The sequence below is a fragment of the Pelodiscus sinensis genome, chromosome 31 (genome assembly GCF_052426305.1).
Source record: "Pelodiscus sinensis isolate ZL-2025 chromosome 31, ASM5242630v1, whole genome shotgun sequence".
Classification (NCBI taxonomy): domain Eukaryota; kingdom Metazoa; phylum Chordata; order Testudines; family Trionychidae; genus Pelodiscus; species Pelodiscus sinensis.
This window is the reverse complement of record NC_143082.1, coordinates 8,003,297-8,023,466: the sequence shown is the minus strand read 5'-3', so window position 1 is coordinate 8,023,466 and position 20,170 is coordinate 8,003,297. Positions and strand designations below refer to the sequence as shown.

The 20,170-nt window shown below is 53.7% G+C and overlaps 1 protein-coding gene and 1 long non-coding RNA gene across 4 annotated transcripts in view; one reads left to right on the top strand and one right to left on the bottom strand.

Moving 5' to 3' along the window:
• LOC149520920 (uncharacterized) overlaps nt 1–20,170 on the bottom strand; it is a 79,900-nt gene that overhangs the window by 29,698 nt on the left and 30,032 nt on the right. The window lies entirely within an intron of this gene.
• RASAL3 (RAS protein activator like 3) overlaps nt 1–20,170 on the top strand; it is a 40,052-nt gene that overhangs the window by 1,313 nt on the left and 18,569 nt on the right. For 2 of the 3 annotated variants that reach the window (XM_075902126.2, XM_075902125.2), the window contains exons 2-9: nt 1,602–2,040; nt 10,733–10,851; nt 11,817–11,901; nt 17,074–17,171; nt 17,583–17,671; nt 18,446–18,578; nt 19,091–19,189; nt 19,518–20,063. In XM_075902126.2, coding sequence (XP_075758241.1) covers nt 1,602–2,040; nt 10,733–10,851; nt 11,817–11,901; nt 17,074–17,171; nt 17,583–17,671; nt 18,446–18,578; nt 19,091–19,189; nt 19,518–20,063 — 1,608 coding nt within the window. The other variant, XM_075902127.2, reaches the window with a different exon arrangement.

Below are 20,170 nucleotides of genomic sequence, written 5' to 3'. Positions count from 1 at the left end.
ACTCATCCCTTGCATCCCACAGCAAAGGCCCCAAGGACTGGCCCTTCCCCCTGCAGCCACAGGAACTTGGGGGCCTTGTATTTGCATCAGAAACAGAATGTGCAGGGCCAGGTGCTGGGGAGGAAATGGCTTTGGGGGAGGGGCAGCAGTACGACAACCAGAAGGAGCGGAAGCGCTGCTCCCTGCACCCCATGGCAAGGGCTGTTAGCCCAGACTGGGGCGTTGCACCTCTCCCAGCCTGGGAAGAGGCAGGACTGGTTTGTGCAGAGCAGGGAGGGGCTGTGCTCCCTCCTACAGTGTGTACTTAGCCTGGGTGCCATGGGAAGACAGGAGCACCAAGCCCCTCCCCCCAGCCTGTCCACGGGGAGGCCCTGAGCACTGGACTCTGACCCCAAGGAGACCCAGAACACTGAACACCACTCCCCCACCCCCGGCACTGGTGCCACAGGAAGACCTGGAGCACCAGGTCCCTTTTGCCCATCAGCACTGGTGCCACAGAGAGACCCAATGTACCAGCATCGGATTACTTAGTCTGGCTACCATGCCCCCCGTGGTCAGAGAAAGCTCAGACCAGCCTCCCTGTATCCACTGCTGTCCCCTCCAGTCCCCTCCCCCACTGTGGTGCTCACAGGCTGCAGCAAGCCTAAACCCAGTGCCAGATGCCCTCCATCCAGAGCCACAGATCTCAGGTTTTCCCACAGGCTGCAATACCAGCTCATTCCTCACAGGCTCCTGCTGCCCTTTGGGGCAAATCCACATACCACAAACAGCCCACCACCACCTAGGACTAGAGCCAGCACCCTCTTCTCCAGCACCCACATCTCAGCTGCTTGGGTGTAGGTGACTAAGCAGGAAAAACTGGGACACGTTTGGTTTGGGGAGGGTTATTGCTGTGTATATCAGATAAAGCCCATAACATCAGGGTCATCTTAGCTGGGCTACAGGAGAGCTCCCCTCACTTCCACTAACTGTAGGGTCCTTAAATAATTCAAAACCAGCCTGCCTGTGGACATTAGTGGGTTCACCCTTCCTGCCACTCTAGGCTGAGAACACCAGGAGAGGAAGGGATCCTCTCACCAGGAACCAGAGCATGTGACTCAAAAGCATGCACAACCCTGGGTGCCAGTGTGGCAGTGCATAGCCCAGTGAAACGACAGCCACCCATCTGTCTCTTTTGTTTCTGACTGCTACCATGCCCTGACACTGTGCCTAGCCCGCCTGAGCTGCATGGTGAGTGTGTGAGGCACATGTGTTCCCCCAAGGGCTTAGAAGTGCAGAATGACCCCTGGCAGCCCCTCCACTCCCCCAGTGTCCGGCTAGCCCTGGGAACCCACTGAGTACCTGGCCCATGCCCCCTGTCTGTGCACCAAAGGCTGGTGGGCACAGTCACAGGCACCATGGGCATATCAGAATCTCAGAGGCTCCAAATACCAGCACCACTTCCCTGCAGCCCTATACCTTCTGCCCCATCAGACCTCTCTCTGCTGCCCCATCTCCTTCCCATGGGAAGTGATGGCTCTAGAGCCCAGGTACTGTTTCTGGACCAGGTCCTGCATCATGGCACCAGCACATCCGATGCCACATTCATGCTTGCTCTGCAGATGGAGGAGGAGACACGACACCCCACAGCTGAGGCTCCATCTCTGCTGAAGTCCTACAAATGGCGGACAGGCCCTCAAGGCGGAGAGAGGGAGATGGAGCTGGAGACAGAGCGGCATCCTATGCCTCCTGCCAGCAGCCGCTGGGCCAGACTGCACAACTGGAAGCGTGCTCATAGCCACCCTGAGACTGATGCCCCTGAGGTGCGCATGGCCAGGACCAGCCCAGGCACTGAGTCCCCAGGCCCCGTGGGCAGCAAAGCAACTGCCCGGAGGTCTATGTTCCAGAGGGCATTCTCTGCCCCTACCAAGATGCCCAAGGAGCCCAAGGGCCAAGAAGGCAGTAAGCTGAACCTGCGAAAATATCTGCGCTCCAAGTCCCACCGCAGGAACCAGGAGAGTGGGTCCAAGGCACAGCAGGCCCCTCAGGAGGCAGCCAAAGGTAAGGAGGGTTTAGCATGGGACTGAATGCTTTGGCACTGGGCTGCATCCAGCAAGGCAATGGGACAATTGGAACCAGATTGGCTGAGGACCCAGGGACTGGCCCCAGGGCTGGAGTGCTGCCCCAGGCACCGTACCCAGCTTGGTCCCATACCTGGAACATCCAGTTGGGACAGCTCATTGAAACTAATGCCCCCAGATTTCAGTGCTGCCATAGCCTGACAGCATCTGCAATGCCCCCAAGAACTGTAGTGTCCATGGGTAGCTGCACTCACAGCTTGGGCAGGTTTTCATAGCATTGAGATTGTTGGGTGAAGGGAAGGTGTATCTCTGAGATCCATTCTGGACCCTGCTTTGGGCAGGAAGATGCTAGCTCAGGGCCTAGTAACATGATGGCTTGACTGGCTGTGCTGATCCCCATTGGCAGACGCTGTACACAGCATACGACCTGGGGAGATCCTGTCTGGTTTGGCCCAGTTGGGAAGCATGCATTGGGTTGATCTGTCATCCAGGCTGCAGCACGGGTGGGCTGCGTGCATTGTGTTGATGGAAGACACAGGTGGGTCGGGGATCACTGGCATAGCTGGGCCACGTGAGATGCATGTGAGTCAGGTGCAAGGGTGAAATTCCCACATTCCACAGCTGGGATCCCCAACCCTCATGCACCTCACGTGGCCCAGCTGGGGCACAGGTGTGCCATTTTAGGTGTGTGGGTCAGGGATCTAAGGTGTATCACAGCTGGGCTGTGTGAGGTGTATGAGGGTTGGGGATCCAAGGTGTGTCACAGATGGATTAAGTGAGGTACATGTAGTTAGGGGATCGCAGGTGTGTCACAGCCGGGCCATGTGAGGTGTATGAGGGTTGGGGATCTCAGACATGGCACAGCCGGGCCATGTGAGGTGTATGAGGGTTGGGGATCTCAGACATGGCACAGCCGGGCCATGTGAGGTGTATGAGGGTTGGGGATCTCAGACATGGCACAGCCAGGCCATGTGAGGTGTATGAGGGTTGGGGATCTCAGACATGGCACAGCCAGGCCATGTGAGGTGTATGGGGGTTGGGGATCTCAGACATGGCACAGCCGGGCCATGTGAGGTGTATGAGGGTTGGGGATCTCAGACATGGCACAGCCGGGCCATGTGAGGTGTATGAGGGTTGGGGATCTCAGACATGGCACAGCTGGGCCATGTGAGATGAGTTGATCACTCCCAGGTGTATAATTCCTTCACTGTTCCATGTCCCCTCTTGTTTAACTCATGCCAATGAGCTCCAGGGAGCGACTAGCAGCTCTCCACACAGGGGATCTTGTTGTCTGTGTTCAGTCCATTACCACTTTGCAAGGATTCTGGTTCTAGCTGTGCTGAAGCCTCTTCCCTGTTACTAGCAGCTATGTCCCAAACCTGATCCCACAAGCGGAGCTCTAATCTTGCAGGCCTGAGAGCATGGTGGCATCAGGGAGATGCTCTTGCTAGAGAGGCTGTGGGCCCTCTGGGTTAAGCAAAAGAGGATTCTGTTAGTGAGAGCAGGGCTGGGACAGAGTTGAAGCTCTGACAGTACCCAGCAGAGGGCATAGGCATGCACAGGCAGCTTCCTTGGGACAACTAAGTGCCTTGAGTTCTTCTATGGAGCTGCAGTGCGCATTGGAGCTGGGTACAAGTCCCAGGAGAGGTAACCCAATGCTGGATTTGAGACTAGATGGGCAGGATGGGTCTCCCCAAATAGATCTGATCAGATTATTACCATGTCCTTTTTGGGCAAGGAGCCATGGAATATCCAGATATGTCCTTTCTGGCAAGGGGCCAGTGTGTGCTCCTGAGGTATGAATTGGCAACCCCTAAGAGCCATTGCCCATGCAGCATTCACTGGGCCACTACCCCTCACAATAGGTGGGCAACGCCTGCCACGGTCGCCCAGACAGAAAACATAAAATATAAGTCCAGAGCACATATTCACATCTTTACATACAAAAATTATACAAGTCAGCATAGCATAAGCTTTCATTAGACACCTCCCATAGCTCACCTTATATAGAATTGGGGCAAACTCACACATTGGCTACGAGAAGCGGGGCTTTCACCTGGGAACTGACCTAGGAGGTCAGACTAAAGCTATGTCTACACTGCATACTGTGCTGCTGAGAGGTCTCCCATGTGGCTGCTTCTACTGGCAGGAGAGCTGGCAAAATTCTTCATCCCCCAGTAAGCAATGGTAGCTTAGTCAGCAGTAGATACTGATGCTTTTCATCAGGAAAACATTTGTGGTTTTTTTCTCAACCCAATTGATGAAAGTTTCACTGACAAAAATGCCATGTAAACACAGATTGAGAGAGACACAGGCTTGGCGGGGATCTGAGCGAACCAGAATGGTTTTGTGCAAGAGTTCTTGTGCAAAAGATCTTCCACAAGAGCACTTCCATACTGCCATGTGCTTTTGCGCAAGAGTGTCCATGGCAGTGTGGATGCTCTCTTGTGCAAGAAAACTCTGATGGCCATTTTAGCCATAGGGGTTTCTTGCGCAAAAAATTCATGTTGCCTGTCTACACTGCCTTCTTGTGGAAGAGCTCTTGCACAAGAGGGCTTATTCCTTGTGGGGAGAGGAATAACTCTTCCGGAAGTAACCCTGTTTTCTGATGCTTGCACTGTAAATTTACTTGTGCAAGAATGCACGTGCAGTGTAGACGCTCTGCAAGTTTTTGCACAAGAACAGGTGTTCTTGTGCAAAAAGCCCGTAGTGTAGACATAGCCATTGAGTTTAACACTGCTCTGCATTTTCTTATTAGAACCCAATAACATCACAGCATGTAGGCTTGGTCCCTGTCCCTGTGGAGTCCATACGGCAGTCAGGTCAAGCACTCATGGAGTCCACATCGGCATGCAAGCCTGGTCCTGGTCCCTCTAGTGTGTATACGGACAGCCCCTGTGGAGTCCTGGTGTGTAGGCCTGGTCCTTGTCCCTGTGCGTTATATACAGACAGTCAGGTCTGGTCCCTATGGACTACATAGAGGCAGGTGGGCCTGGTTTCCAATGAAACAGATTTGCAAAACACAATAACTATGTGATCTGTGCAGCAGTTCCCCTCCAAGGCCTGTTTCACTGCTGCCTCAACCCAAGTCTCCTCAGCACTCCTGAGAGCTCTTGCCCTTCCTGGCATGCCTGGCAGGGGACATGCCCCCTCTGTAGACTGCCCATGCCCAGCCCCCAAGACCAGACAGGGCTGGGGATATGCTCTGCTGGGGCCCAGGGCTCAGACAGGGACTTGAAAACTGCTCTCCTGGGGTTCATGGGAGTTCAGACAGGGCTGTGACCTACTTGCATTTCACTTCAGGACTCTGCTGGTACTCTAGCAATGGCAGATCTACAGGTTGGTGCCACGAGGAGCCATCTGTGTCTTGTGTGAGTCATTTCACAACCAAGAGACACTGGCGACTGACTAATTCTGAGACAGCTAAAAACGGCAGGCATGCAATTCTGTTTAATCAGAAGCAAGTTTCTGGGGAGCCTCATAGTATCAGACAGCTCCATCCTCAGACGGGATACATCTAGCAAGTGTTTCTAGTGCACCATCCACCGAAGCATGTCCCCAGGTGCTAAACACACTTAGGGTATGTCTACACTACCCCGCTAGTTCGAACTAGCGGAGTAATGTATGCATACCGAACGTGCAAATGAAGCCCGAGATTTGAATTTCCCGGGCTTTATTTGCATAAGCCGGCCGGCGCCATTTTTAAATGCCGGCTTGTTCGAACCCCGTGCCGCGTGTAGCCGCGCGGCACGGGGTTCGAACAAGCCGGCATTTAAAAATGGCGCCGGCCGGCTTATGCAAATAAAGCCCGGGAAATTCAAATCTCGGGCTTCATTTGCACGTTCGGTATGCATACATTACCCCGCTAGTTCGAACTAGCGGGGTAGTGTAGACATACCCTAAGAGAGCTCACTGCCCTCACCACTGGCATGCAGCTTCCTCGGGTTAAATGCAGCAGCTGTTTAACACCACATCGCCACACTTCACAACAACTTCGGACAAGGCATGGGGGTGAATCCTGGTTTTGGAACACCACAGCAATTGAAGAGGGGATTTGGCAAGGACACCAGAGCTAGGCCCCTGGGATCTGCCCTCATGAGGTCCATGTGGGCCCATGTGGACTCAGGAGGGCAGAAATGAGGGGCAGGGTCTTTGGAGAGAGGAACTGTTGCTCTGGAGCTGGATATTAGCATGTCCCCATCATGGGAAGGCCAGACCTTGGCCACTAGGAAAAAACCTTTGGGTTGGACATTAGGAAAACCTTCCTGCCTGTCTCGGTGGTTAAACATTAGAATAAATTGCCTAGGGGGTTGTGGAATCTCCATCCCTGGAGATATTCAAGAGTGGGTTGGACAGACACCTGTCAGGGATGGTCTAGACAGTATTTGGTCCTGCCGTGAGGGCCGGGGACTGGATTCGATGACTCTTGAGGACCCTTCCAGTGCTAGTGTTCTAGGATTCTATGGCATAGAGTGAGGGGTGGGAGATCTACCGCCTTAGCCAGCTGCACCAATGTCAGGTTTCACTGATAGGCTGGGCTGAGGTCAGGGCTGTAGCACAAGGTGTCAGGTTCCATGTTGTGTCGGGGCCATTCTGTATAGCTCCATTGTATAGTAGATCGTGATAGGCATGAACCCATTCTATTCCCCTGTGGCCTGAACAATTTGCCAATAGCTTTGCAGGGCTGTTTCTGTTAGTGGGAGCAGTCGTTGCTCCTAGTCAGCATATTCTTGGTGGGATCTTTTTATTAACACATAGACTGTTTGGTTTCCCTGACCACAGCAAGAACAACAGCAGTTGGCACTTGCTCAAAAATCTCCAGGTCTGCTCCTCTAGTAAGCTCTGTGCCCAAGAAGTTAGATCCTGCTTCCTCTCAGAGTTGTGTTCTCTCTGCCTCCCGCATCCGCAGCATCTCACTGCAGCTGGGGGAGGCCAGCTGTGAGCTCACAGGGAGGGTGGCCTTGGTGACTGCCCTTTGTTGGGGGGGGCGGGGTCCTGGGGCCAACATCCAGTTTTGCATGTTGTGAGACTCCATCTGCCTAAGGCCTGAGGCAGAAGCCCAAGAAGGGGTGTGGCCTGGTCAGTGTGATGGGGAAGGTGCATCTCCTCTGAGCATTGCACTGCAATTTCTCAAGCCTTGTTCCTCTTTGTGGCCAGGCAAGGGTGAGGCCTGCTCCAGCAAGACACACATCTCCTCATCCCATCCCCCCCACGGAGGCTGCTGGAGGCAGGATTGTTTGGAAATTCTACCCCTTGCTGGGCTAGAGATGCTGATGTGAAGGAAGGCACGCAACATGTTGGGCTCACAGCCCTTGTGGCTTTGTTGGTGAAGCCGTCTTGCTCAACACTGGTGCTCCATTTGGGCAGGCTGGCGTTCATGTGCAGAGAGCTACCCCACATGCAAGGGCACCATTTCAGGAAAGCAGGGGGATCAGGCAGTGGGGGTCAGCAGCCATGCGTTCCAGGATGCAGCTTGCTTTTCTTCCCATTCCCTTGATGATAAGGGAGCTCTTCCCAAAACACACATGCTTTTCTTTTTCTTTTTCTGTCTCCCTCCTCCCTGTAACATTCTCTCTCCTCCACACCTGCATGTGCACTGCTGTTGAAAAGTGGCTAGCATGCAGTAAGATGCTTGTGGATTGAGAACCTGGCCCTGCCTCATGAGGCATCGCAGTTTTTCCAAAGCACTGTGCTGCCACTTATGCAGTGTGATAGTTACTCACAGTGCTTTGCTGTGGCTGTGTCTAGACTGGCCAGCTTTTCTGGAAAATCAACTGCTTTTCTGGAAAAACTTGCCAGCTGTCTACACTGGCCGCTTGAATTTCCGCAAAAGCACTGACTTCCTACTGTAAGAAATCGGTGCTCCTTGCGGAAATACTATTCTGCTCCCGTTCGGGCAAAAGTCCCTTTTGCGTAAAGCTTTTGTGCAAAAGGGCCAGTGTAGACAGCTCAGATTTGTTTTCCGCAAAAAAGCCCCGATCATGAAAATGGCAATTGGGGCTTTTTTGTGGAAAAGCGCATCTAGATTGGCACGGATGCTTTTCTGCAAAAAGTGCTTTTGTGGAAAAGCGTCTGTGCCAATCTAGATGCTCTGTTCCGAAAATGCTTTTAATGGAAAACTTTTCCATTAAAAGCATTTCTGGAAAATCATGCCAGTCTAGATGCAGCCTGTGTGTTCATGGGCTATGCTCTGCAGGCACAAGAAGCATCATGTGACCATGCAACAGTGATTTAATTAATATATGGAGATATACCTATCTCATGGAGCTGGAAGGGACCTTGAGTCCAGTCCCCTGCCCTCACAGCAGGACCAAGCACCATTGCTGACAGATCCCAGGTCCCTAAATGGCCCCCTTAAGGCTTAAACTCACAACGCTGGGTTTAGCAGGCCAATGCTCAAACCACTGAGCTATCCCTCCCCCTATTTATAATTACAATTATAATTGTTCACAAAACTTTGTCATGTATCTATGGCAGTCTGGGAAGGCTACGAAGCACAGGGTTGTTACTTCCCTGTCTGGGTAAAATAAGTAGAGTTGTGAGGAGCCAGTTGAATCTGAGCAAGATCAACATGGTGTCCAATGCCTGCTCCAAAGGCTCCTGGAGGGACTCTCAGGGAAGGGGCGCACATACCATACTGCCCCCCTTGAGAACAAAGGACTAGAAAAGTGTGAAGTAGGGGATAATGTTGGCATCTGGGAGAAGCGGGGCTTTCACCTGGGAACTGACCTAGGAGGTCAGTCTAAAGCTATGTCTGCACTGCATACCGTGCTGCTGAGAGGTCTCCCATGTGGCTGCTTTCTACTGGCAGGAGAGCTGGCAAAATACCTCATCCCCCAGTAAGCAATGGTAGCTTAGTCAGCAGTAGATACTGATGCTTTCATCAGGAAAACATTTGTGTTTTTTTCTCACCCCAACTGATGAAAGTTTCACTGACAAAAATGCCATGTAAACACAGACTGAGAGAGACACAGGCTTGGCTGGGATCTGAGCGAACCAGAATGGTCTGTGCTTTACCCATCAATGCTCTGTGCTGACCTAAGGACTTCCCATGCTGGGTTCCAGGTGACTAATACAGCTGACTCTTCTGACAAGCTGTGCGACACTGTAACTATGGAGCATTAATCCCTGAAGAGTACAAGTCTCTCTCAGTGGGTTGTTCCTGCAAAAGCTCATGATACCATCTACATTTTTTGTTAGTCTCTAAGGTGCTGCAGAATTATTTGTTGTTTTTTAAGTTTTCTCTCTCAGCTAGATTCGCTGAGCAGAGCTCCTGGGGTGAAAGAGGAGGGCTGAAGCCCAGCTATTCCGTCTCAGGAGGCAGCCTGGAAGAAGGCTGGGGACCCTTGGGGTTGGCACAGGGATGGAATTCCTTCAAGAAACTCGCTCATAGCTGGGGGCCTAGTACCAACCCAGTGGATTTGGACTCTGCTCGAGGGTCCACACTCAGCATTAGGGGCTCTATTTGAGCATGCAGTAGTGGTATTTTAAATGTGCAGCATGGCTCGTTCTGCCGCACACCACACCATGTATGTAGAAACAGGAGTATTCCAGGCACTGAGCTCCTGGGCTCAGCAGGTGCTGAACAACCAGCAGCCGCCTGTCACTGATTCAGTGTAACCGGCTCCATGTCCTGGCAGCCCACGCATGCAATGCACAAGTGCAGGCAGGAGCCCCTCCAGCCCCCGCCCTCTTCATTCCATCCCAGCCCAGCCCAGACTACTTGCTCCTGACGCTGCTGCTGGGAGAAGGGGAGACCAGTCATCTGGGAGCATGAATGCAGGGAGAGGTGCCCAGAAAAGCACCAGCTCCCTGGATCTAGGAAACACCTGCCCCAGTGTCACACTAGTGAGCACCTGTCCTGCCTTACCTGGCTTGCCTTTAGCCACAAGTCCTGTGGCACTGATCTGTGAGGCTAATGTATGTAGAGAGAGAACCACTGGCAGTGCCTACATGCAGCCCAAAGGGGGTGGACACAGACCCACAACTCACCGGGGCAGAAGGGCAGACCCAGAGTGTGGCATGGTGTAAAGGGGGTAGATAGACCCGCAGCCAGGCCAGCCTCTTCCATCAGGGCAGTTACCAGCACAGCAGGGAGTCAAGGCCAGAGCCAGACTCCAGCATTACCCAGATCCCATGGTGTTGGGCATGGTATAAGAACCAAGGGTGTTAAATATGGATTAATTGAATAGTTGATTAAGTTTAAAAACCAGCTCCCCTCATGGACCGGTTGCCTGCCTCCCCTGTCCAGGGGGCCCTGAGCTCCCAGACCTGGTGTGAGCCAGGATTGAACGGGGCTGCCTGCACATCCGGCTCCTAATACACTTTAAATGCAGAGCCATAGCAGGGGTAGGTCCTGGACTCAGCACAAACTGGGGCTGAGCCGGCTGGTCAATTTACTGGCGGGGTGGAGGGGCGGGGTGCATGTAGTCTATAGCATTAACCTATAAGTGTTTGCTTATTGGCTAATTGATTAATCAATTACACTGTTACATCCCTAATAAGAACCTGAATAGGAGAAAGAAGGTGGAAGAGTGGGGCAGGATAAGAACAGAGAGAGGGGATGGAAAGGAAGGAGAGATGGACAGAGGCAGGTGTGAAGGGGAGTTGGGGGATCTGAGCCCCAAGGGCAGGTGTCACCTTTCTGATGATCTGCTTCTCCCTTCCCACAGATGGTGTGCGCCCTGCGCAGCGGATCCCATTGGCCCCATCCCCTGAGGTCCCTGTCTGGGATGTCTCCAACTTTTCCCTGGTGGATGGACAGCTGGTGCTTATGTCCAGAGATGAGGAAGTAAGGAGCCTGGGGAGAGTAGAGCAGGGATCAGGAAAGGAGGTGAAGGGTCTGGGTGGGGGAAAGGGGCAAGGAGCTGAGGGGGCTGGGAGGTGAGGTGTAGAGGGGTGGAGATGAGATGAGGAGTTTGTGGGGGGAAATGGGGATGAGCAGCTAAGAGGCCTTTGGGAGAAGGAGACAAAGAGCTGAGGTGCCTGGGGGTGAAGGGATGAGGAGGTGAGGGGCCTGCAGGGGAAGGGGATGAGGAGGTGAGGGGCCTGGGGGAGAAGGGGATGAGAAGATAAGGGGCTGGTGGGGATAGGGGATGAGGAGTTAGGGGGCTTGTGTGGGAGAAGGAGGTGACAAGGAGGTAAGGGGCCTTTGGGGGTAGGGGACGAGGAGGTGAGGAGTCTGGGGGGAAGGGGATAAGGAGGTGAGTGAGCATACAAAAGTGTGCATGTGTGAAAAATAGATTTTTTCTAATACCCAACTTAGACCTCCTCCACAGCAACGTGAGCCCATTGCTCCTTATTCTGCCATCTGTCACTACCAAGAACAGCTTCTCTCCATCCTCTTTGGAACCTCCCTTCAGGAAGTTGAAGGCTGCTACCAAATTCCCCCTCACTCTTCTCTTCTACAGACTAAATAAGCTCAAATCCCTCAGCATCGCCTCATAAATCATGTACTCCAGCCCCTAATCATGTTTGTTGCCTTCCTCTGGACTCTCCAATGTGTCCACATCCTTTCTGTAGTGGGGGGCCCCAAAATTGAACGTAATGCTCCAGATGTGGCCTCGCTAGTTCTCAATGAAGGGGAATAATCACTTCTCTAGATCTACTGCCAATGCTCCTCCTAATGCACCCTAATACGCCATTAGCCTTCTTGGCTACAAGGGCGCACTGTTGACTCATATCCAGCTTGTCATCCATTATAATCCCCAGGTCCTTTTCTGCCTCTCAGCTCTAGTCTGTGCTCCTTACTCTCAGGTTTCATACCGGAGTCGGAACAGAACTGGAAGCTCCATTTCGGAGGGCAATGCCCAGCCATTCCTGGGCAGCAGGAGGGATACCGGTAAGTGAGCCCTGACTCAGCGCCCTGCACTTTCCCCAATGTACACATGAGTATATCCATGCATTCATATGCACACTTGCACACTCACACATGGGTACAGCCATATCCACATTTACAGTCTCTCACATGTAGGCTCACACATATATGCTTGCACATGCACTCTCAGATATACACACTCATATGCGCCACTTGTAGCCACCTGCCCATGCTGTGTGTGAACCATGCCACTGTGGGCTGTACCGATGCAGCTCTAGGGAGGAAGCGCTCTGAGCAGGGGTATCTCAGGTCTCTCAAGGCTTCCTCTGTGCTGCTGTGTTTGCTGATCTTTAGAGATAGAGCCAAGCTGCTTCCTTCCTCTTTCTCCCCCACCTCTGCCTGGCTTCCAGCTGCCTAAGTTCTGATGGGGGAGACGGGCTAGCCCAGGACTCCCAACTAGAGCAATGGGGCTGCGTCGCTGGCTGCTCTGTGCCACATGGAGAGGTGAGTCAGAGCAGCCCTACCCAGCTTGCCCTCTATGGGCACCCCAGATGCCCCCACCCCCAGGCAACTGCCCCTTAGGAGCCATCTCCTGCCAGCCACAGCTGCTCCTGCTGGGTCAGAGTTCGGCTTGAAGGGAAGCATGCCAGCTTAGCAGGGGCAGGGAAAGGATCTGCACCAGTAGTTCAGTTTGGGAATTGGAACCTTTGTCCCTCCCCTGAGCTCAGAGCAGCTTGTTGGAGAGTTGGCATGGGAGCAAGCAATTGGACAGCTGTTGGGCTTCACCCCAGATGTGGCTGCGTTCCAGGGACCAGAATAGGATGCAGTGCCTGGGCACTTGGTAGGTGAGGGACTGGGGCGGGGGGGAGTTATTACGAATGGGAGCGCAGGCTGGTTTGATTGGTTTTGTAGCTGTGATGACTGGACTATAACCAGAAGGCAGCATGATCCAGGGGCTAGGGTCTGAGAGTGGGAACAGGACTCCTGGGTTTTATCCCTGGCTTGATCAGACTTTTTGAGGGATCCTTGGAAAGTCACTTGACCCCCCTGTTTCCCCATTGTCTGTGATGGCGCTGAGCTTTGGGCATTTGCCAGACATGTCTGGGTCTCATCAGACTCCTCTCCCTACCTCTGTACTCTGGGTACAAAGCCCAAATACAGAAATTGGTGCCTATATGAACCTCTTCCCGGGAGTGCACACAGCACTGGGCTAGCACCTGAAAGTGACACCGCCCATCAGCTGATGGCCCAGCTGCCCAAAGGGGTTGTGTGACAGAATGGGACACATGGCTTCTCTCCCTATGGTCCTGCCAAGTTCTGGGAATTCAGATGACTGAACCTTTAAGAATCCCTACACCTTGCTCAGAGAAGGAGGGACAGGGGCTGGGTACCATCTTCTCCCTCCACGGATCTATATGCCTACTGGGTGCCAGCAGCTCCCCTACTCCCTGCCCGGACCAGTCCTCAGGAGGATCAGCTCCCCCCACACCCTACCCAACCTACCAGACCAATGGGTCAGCTCGCCCAAACCCTGCCCTCCCTTCCAAGGGGGCTAACTCCCCCATACCCTGCCCTACCTAACTCCCTGCCTCTGCCCCCACCCTGCCACCCCCAAGAGTCAGCACCCCCATTCCTTGCTCTGCCCAGTCCCTCATGGTTAATTTCCCCACATCCTGCCTTCCCCCCTTCCTGGGCTCCTCTTCACCTGACATACCCTGCTCATTCCAAGGGTTTGATCCCCTCTTCGGCCCTGCCCTAAGGCCCCTGCTCTCGCTCAGTGGTGCCCAGAGTGGGAGTGTGGGGCCATCTACAGAGGGTAGCTTGTGGCTGAGCCCTAGATGAAACTCTCTGAGCACTCAGAGGCTGGTGCTCTGAGATGAGCCTCTTCCTGTCCCTGTGGCTGGCTCTGCGCTCCTCCCCCTCCCCTCCTGCCACTTCCTCCCCAGATGCTCGAGTGACGGGTGGGGCAGGAACTGGGACTGGTGGGGGCTATATCTCACAGGAGAGCAGTAACCCCATCACTGCCCCCCAAGGGCAAAATGCCCCCCAGACTCCTCTGCCTAGGAGACTCCCCCCAACACACAGACAAGCAGGGAATTCCCCAGTCTGCTTCATGGCAGCAGCCTCACCATGTCCCCATGGTAGGAACTGGATGGCCCCTGGGGACACAGGGCCCATTGCTGGGATGAGGTGGGCCGCACGCTGAAAAGCAGCAACTGGAAGGGACTTAGGGAGTGACAACTAATCAGGAGTTGCCAGTGCCACCCTGGAGCTGAGCAGGCTAGTGTCAGTGTATAGACAGAGCTATCGAGGAGTGGCAGGGAGGGGTCTGAGCTTTGGAGCTGGCACTGAGAAGCCTGTCACTGGACACTGGGTCTGATTCCTGGCTAAATGGAAGGTGATAAATGGGAAGGCTCAGCAAAGAACAATTGGAGTTCTGGGGAATCTGTCTTGGAGTGAGACCCAGGGTGCTGACTATGCGCGACTCATCTCGGCCAATAGGAGACAAGCCCCTGCGTGGTGGTGGTAGAGCCTAGCTCCCGGCTCTCCAACCACACCAAGGCAGGATAAGGTCTGGAGCTGGGAGTGAGGCCTTGATAATCTCAAGCTGGAAACAAGGGGCAGATGGCTGGGAAATGGAGCAGCTTCGCCAGGGATACATGGGTTGCCCTGTATATCAGGGGTCCTGGGAATCAATTCTGCGTGAGAGGGGATGGATGTAGAGATCACTCTGGGGAGGGTGCCCAGCAGACCAGGAGCTAGAGGCTTCCTCAGAGCCAGAACACTCACCGAAAAAGACACAAGGGATCAAATAATAGAATCCTAGGGCTGGAAGAGACCTCAGGAGGTCAAGTCCAGCCCCTGCCCAAGGCAGGACCAATCCCAACTAAATCAACCCAGCCAGGACTTTGTCAAGCCGAGACTTAAAAACCTCTAGGGATGAAGAGTCCACCACCTTCCAAAGTAACCCATTCCAGTGCTTCATCACTATCCTAGTGAAATAATTTTTCCTCATATCTAACCTAGACCTCTCCCATAGTAACTTGAGACCATTGCTCCTGGTTCTGCCACCCGTCACCACTGAGAACAGCCTTTCTCCAGCCTCTTCGGAACCTCCCTTCAGGAAGTTGAAGGCTGCTACCAAATCCCCCCTCACTCTTCTCTTCTGCAGACTAAATAAGCCTCTCCTTGTAGGTCATGTGCTCCAGCCCCCTAAACATTTTGGTTGCCCTCCGCTGGACTCTCTCCAATGCGTCCACATCCTTTCTGTAGTGGGGAGGTGGGGGAGGGCAGAATTGGATGCTATACTCCAGGGCTGTGTCTAGACTGGCAAGTTATTCCGCAAAAGCACCTGCTTTTGCGGAAAAACTTGCCAGCTGTCTACACTGACCGCTTGAATTTCCGCAAGAACACTGACGATCACATGTAAGATTGTCGGTGCTTTTGCAGAAATACTATGCTGCTTCCGTTCAGGCAAAAGTCTTTTTCCGAAAAACTTTTGCGCAAATGGGCCAGTGTAGACAGCAGATATTTGTTTTCCACAAAAAAGCCCCGATTGCGAAAATGGCGATTGGGGCTTTTTTGCAGAAAAGCGCGTCTAGATTGGACACAGACGCTTTTCTGCAAAAAGTGCTTTTGCGGAAAAGCATCCTGCCAATCTAGACGCACTTTTCCGAAAATGCTTTTAACGGAAAACTTTTCCGTTAAAAGCATTTCCGGAAAATCATGCCAGTGTAGACGTAGCCCAGGTGTGGCTTCACCAGTATTGAATAAAGGGGAATAGTAACTTACCTAGATCTGCTGGAAATGCTCCTCCTAATGCAACTTAATATGCCATTAGCCTTCTTCCCGCTTCTCAACCACTGTAATCCCCAGGTCCTTTTCTGCTGAACTGCTTAGCCAGGTGGTCCCCAGCCTGCAACAGTGGTTGGGATTCTTCCATCCCAAGTGCAGGACTCTGCATTTGTCTTTGTTGAATCTAATCAGATTTCTTTAGGTCCAATCCTCTCATTTAGCTAGGTCACTCTGGACCCTATCTCTGCCCTCCAACGTATCTACCTCTCCCTGTAGCTTAGTGTCATCTGCAAACTTGCTGAGGGTGCAATCCATCCCCTCATCCAGGTCATTAATAAAGATATTGAACAAAACTGGCCCTAGAACCAATCCTTGGGACACTCTGCTAGAAACCAACCGCCAACCAGAAATCAAGCTGTTGATGACAATCTAGCCAGCTTTCTATCCACCTTACAGACCATTTATGCAATCCATACTTCCTTAACTTGCTGGCAAGAATACTGTGGGAGACCATATCAAAAGCTTTATTAAAGTCAAGGTATATCACATCCACTGACTTCCCCATGTCCACAGAGCCAGTTACTTCATCATAGAAGCTAATCAGATAGGTCAGACATGAGGTGCCCTTGGTGAATTCATGTTGGCTATTCCTGATCACATTCCCCTCTTCCGAGTGCTTCAAAATGAATTCCTTGAGGTTCTCCTCCATGATTATTCCAGGGACTGAGGTGAGGCTGACAGGTCTGTAGTTCTCTGGATTGTTCTTCTTCCCTTTTTTAAAGATGAACACTACATTTGCCTTTTTCCAATCATCTGGGATCTCTCCCAATCTTCACAAGTTTGCAACGATAATGGCTAAAGTCTCTGTAATGATATTTGCCAACTCCCTCAGTACCCTCGGATGCATTAGATCCAGCTCCCATGGATTTGTGTGTCTAGCTTTTCTAAATAGTTCTTAACTTGTTCTTTCTCCACCAAGGGCTGCCCACCTTCTTCCCATACTGTGCTGCTTAGTGCCATAGTGTGGGAGCTGATCTTGCTGTTTTGGTCCCTGAGTTGCCCCCTAAGGGTCAGGGTTGGGGTAAATGGCACCTGTGGATGGGTTATTTCAGTAGTGGCCACAATGGAGAAGTAGGGGCACCAGCAAAGCTGTATGTGAGAGTCCACAGTGGGGATAGCATAGGCTGCAGGATGGGACTGAGGGGCACCAGCAGAGCTGGGGGGAATCCTATGCAGTGCTATGCCCAAGCACAGGTCCCCTTTCCCAGGTACCCAGCTGTTTTCATTATCTCCCTCCTACCTCTCAGGCCCCTTGCACTGTCCTGGACACACAGCCCTTCTCTGGTCCCCTCCCTAAGCTGAGCCCCCCCCCAAAGGGCTGAGTCTGGCTGATTCTTGTAGATCTCTCCTCTGAGGGAAAGAGCTCGCCCAGCCTCCGGACCCCAGGAAAAGGCACTGAGAGTGACGTGTCAACTGGCTCCCAGTTCAGTAATGTGAAGGTAAGAGCATTCCAGCAGCTGGGAATAAGAGGGGACAGGGCCCAGATGTCACACCTTAGGGACATGCCTCAAGAGAGGCACACAGATACTAGAGACACTTTCACTCCTCCCTGGGACACATACACACACACCCATAGGGCTGTGTAGGTGTACACACAGAGACTGGCACCTCCAGCCTAGAAGCCATGCAGACCCCCAAGGCTCCTCTCCGGTGCCTACCTGGCTTGGTTCACTCCCTCCTGCCTCTCTGGCCCCCCAGTACTGTCTTGAGCTCACAGTCCTTCTCCAGTCTCCCCCGAGCTGTTGGTGTAACTCTGCTCCCTCCCTGCCTCTCCTCCCCGAGCTGGCTACGTTTCAGCACTGGCTAAGTGACATAAGAGCCCTGTTATTGTTGTTTATTCCTCATCATAGGGGCTAATATGGAAGAGGCTAAAAGAACGAAAGGGTCGGACAGCATCCAAATCCGACTGCCTAACAGCGCCCCCTATGGATGGAGACAGGTACAGCCCCTGATGCCTCTGGCATGGGAGCAAGAAGCCTTAGCTCGTTGTGGGACGAGCCCTAGGATCTGAGCAGTTTGGAGAACATGCCCCCTTTGAGCAAAGTCCGAGAACATTGAAACACAGAATCATAGAATCCTAGGCCTGGAAGAGACTTCAAGAGTCATCGAGTCCAACCCTCTGCTCTAGGCAGGACCAACCCCAACTAAATCAACCCAGCCAGGGCTTTGTCAAGCAGGGACTTAAACACCTCTAGGGACGGAGATTCCACCCCCTCCCTAGGGAACCCAGCCCAGCGCTTCTCCACCCACCTAGGGAAATAGTTTTTCCTAATATCCCCCATTGCAACTTGAGACCATTACTCCTCATTCTGCCATGTGAACAGCCTCTCTCCTACTGCCTCTCACACAAGGAGGGCAGTAGGGGCACTCAGATGCCATGGCTGTAAGGCAGAATAACAACTCCTGGTGAGCAAGGGCTGAGTTGCCCCCATCCTGTAGTGTCTTCTTTTCCCAGACCTAGGGCAGGCCATCCCCATCAGAGAATCCTGTGCAGCATTTATCCATGGCAGCAGCGCCCCCCTGCTCCTAGCCTACCCCAGTGCTCTGGGCACCAGTGAGCTGGGTCTCCAGCAGGGAGGGGACAAGTGTGGGTATGGGCTGATCACAACTCCAGGATAGGCTTGGGACTCATCTTCCTTGCTGCAGGCGTAGGTGGGGTAGGGTGTCCCATAGGAGGGCTGGGAGGGACGTGACTGCCTCCTTCCTCCCCTAGGCTGCAGATCCGGTATGGCTCCCACGATTCCCTGTTGCCTGCACCAAGCGCAGCTGAGCTGGATCTGAGTGGTGAAGATGTAGTGATCCGCCCGCTGCACGGCAGTCTCCTGGGCGAGAAGTTCTGTTTCCAGGTAACTGAGCTTCTGGCAAAGTCTTGGGGCAGGTCTCTGCCCACACCCCATGCTCCCATACTGCCTTCTAGTGCCAGGAACCCTAGGGGCCAGAACTCATTGCTGGCCTGGGGCACTGAGGGCTGAATGCAAGTGACCATGGGACAACACAGGACTAGGCCCCAACGCACCAGCCCCAACCCACGAGCACCAGCCCTGTGCTGGGATCACAGGGGCCCCACGTGCCATTCTGGGAGCACAGAGCCCTCCCATGATAGTGCTGGGAATGCAGCTTCCCCCCTTCGGGCTGTGCTGAAAGCGTACAGCCTCCCCAATAGTGCTGGGAATGCAGGCCCCACCATGGCCATGCTGGGAGCACAGGCCCACCTCCCACTGCCATGCTGGGAGCACAGAACCCCCCATAGCTGTGTTGGGAGCACAGCCGCCCCCCCATGGCAGCTTTGGGCATTTACCCAGCACCCAGTCTCCCCCTGCTATGCTCTCCCCACTCATGACCTCCCTCTGTCTGACAGATAATCAATGCTGAGGGGAGCCGCTGTTTTGGCTGCACATCAGTGGCTGAGCGGGACCGGTGGATTGAGAACTTGCGCAGAACTGTGCAGCCCAACAAGGTGAGATGCTCCCCAGAATGCCAGCTGGAAATGCTTACACCCCTCTCCCCTGACCCACCAGCTAGGGAAAGGCTGTCACTTCTCAAAACACCTGCTGGGGATGGACTGTTGCACCACTGGGGAGATGGAGTGTATCCTATCTCACCTGGCACAGGGAATTCACCCTCTGCCAGTCATCCTTCATATCATGGCCTCTGAAGCCTCCCCATAGCTTGGCCCACTGCACCCCAGCTTCTTCCCTTCCCCCGAATGCTCCCCTTCTGTATGAGCAGGGGAGCTCTCCCTTTGCCTGTGTGTTCACACTCCTTATGTTCTGCTGTCCCCCCAGGATAACTGTGAGCGTGTGGAGAACACCCTGAGTCTCTGGGTATACGAGGCCCGGGACCTGCCCCCCAAGAAGCGCTTCTTCTGTCAGTTGCACCTGGATGGTGCCCTGTATGCTCGCACTACAGCCAAGCCAGCGAACGTAAGCGGGGCACTCTTTTGGGGCGAGCTCTTTGAGCTGGCCACACTGCCTGCAGTGCGGGAGCTGCGCATCAGCCTGCTGCGGGAGGAGGAGGGGCGGCGGCGGGATAGCAGCCCCCTGGGCACTGTGACCATCCCATTGGGAGAACTGGCTGCCTCGCGCCAGCCCTTGGAGAAATGGTATCCACTGTGTGGAGCTGCCACCAGCCGGATGCCGTCTGTGCGGTTGCGTGGGCGCTACCAGGAGATCCGGGTGCTGCCCATCGTGAGCTACAAGGAGTTTGCTGAGTACATCACCTTCCGCTACCGGGAGCTGTGCGCCAGGCTGGAGCCTGTCATCGCTGTGCGCCACAAGGAGGAACTCGCCGGCGCCCTGGTGCATGTGTTGCAGAGCACTGGCAAAGCCAAGGTATGGCTGGGCCACCAGGGGTCGGTCACGCTTGGCCCCAGGACACTTGAACTTGGAAAGCAGGGAGGTTGAGCCGGACCAGAGAACCTTGCTGTGCTCATGGGGGC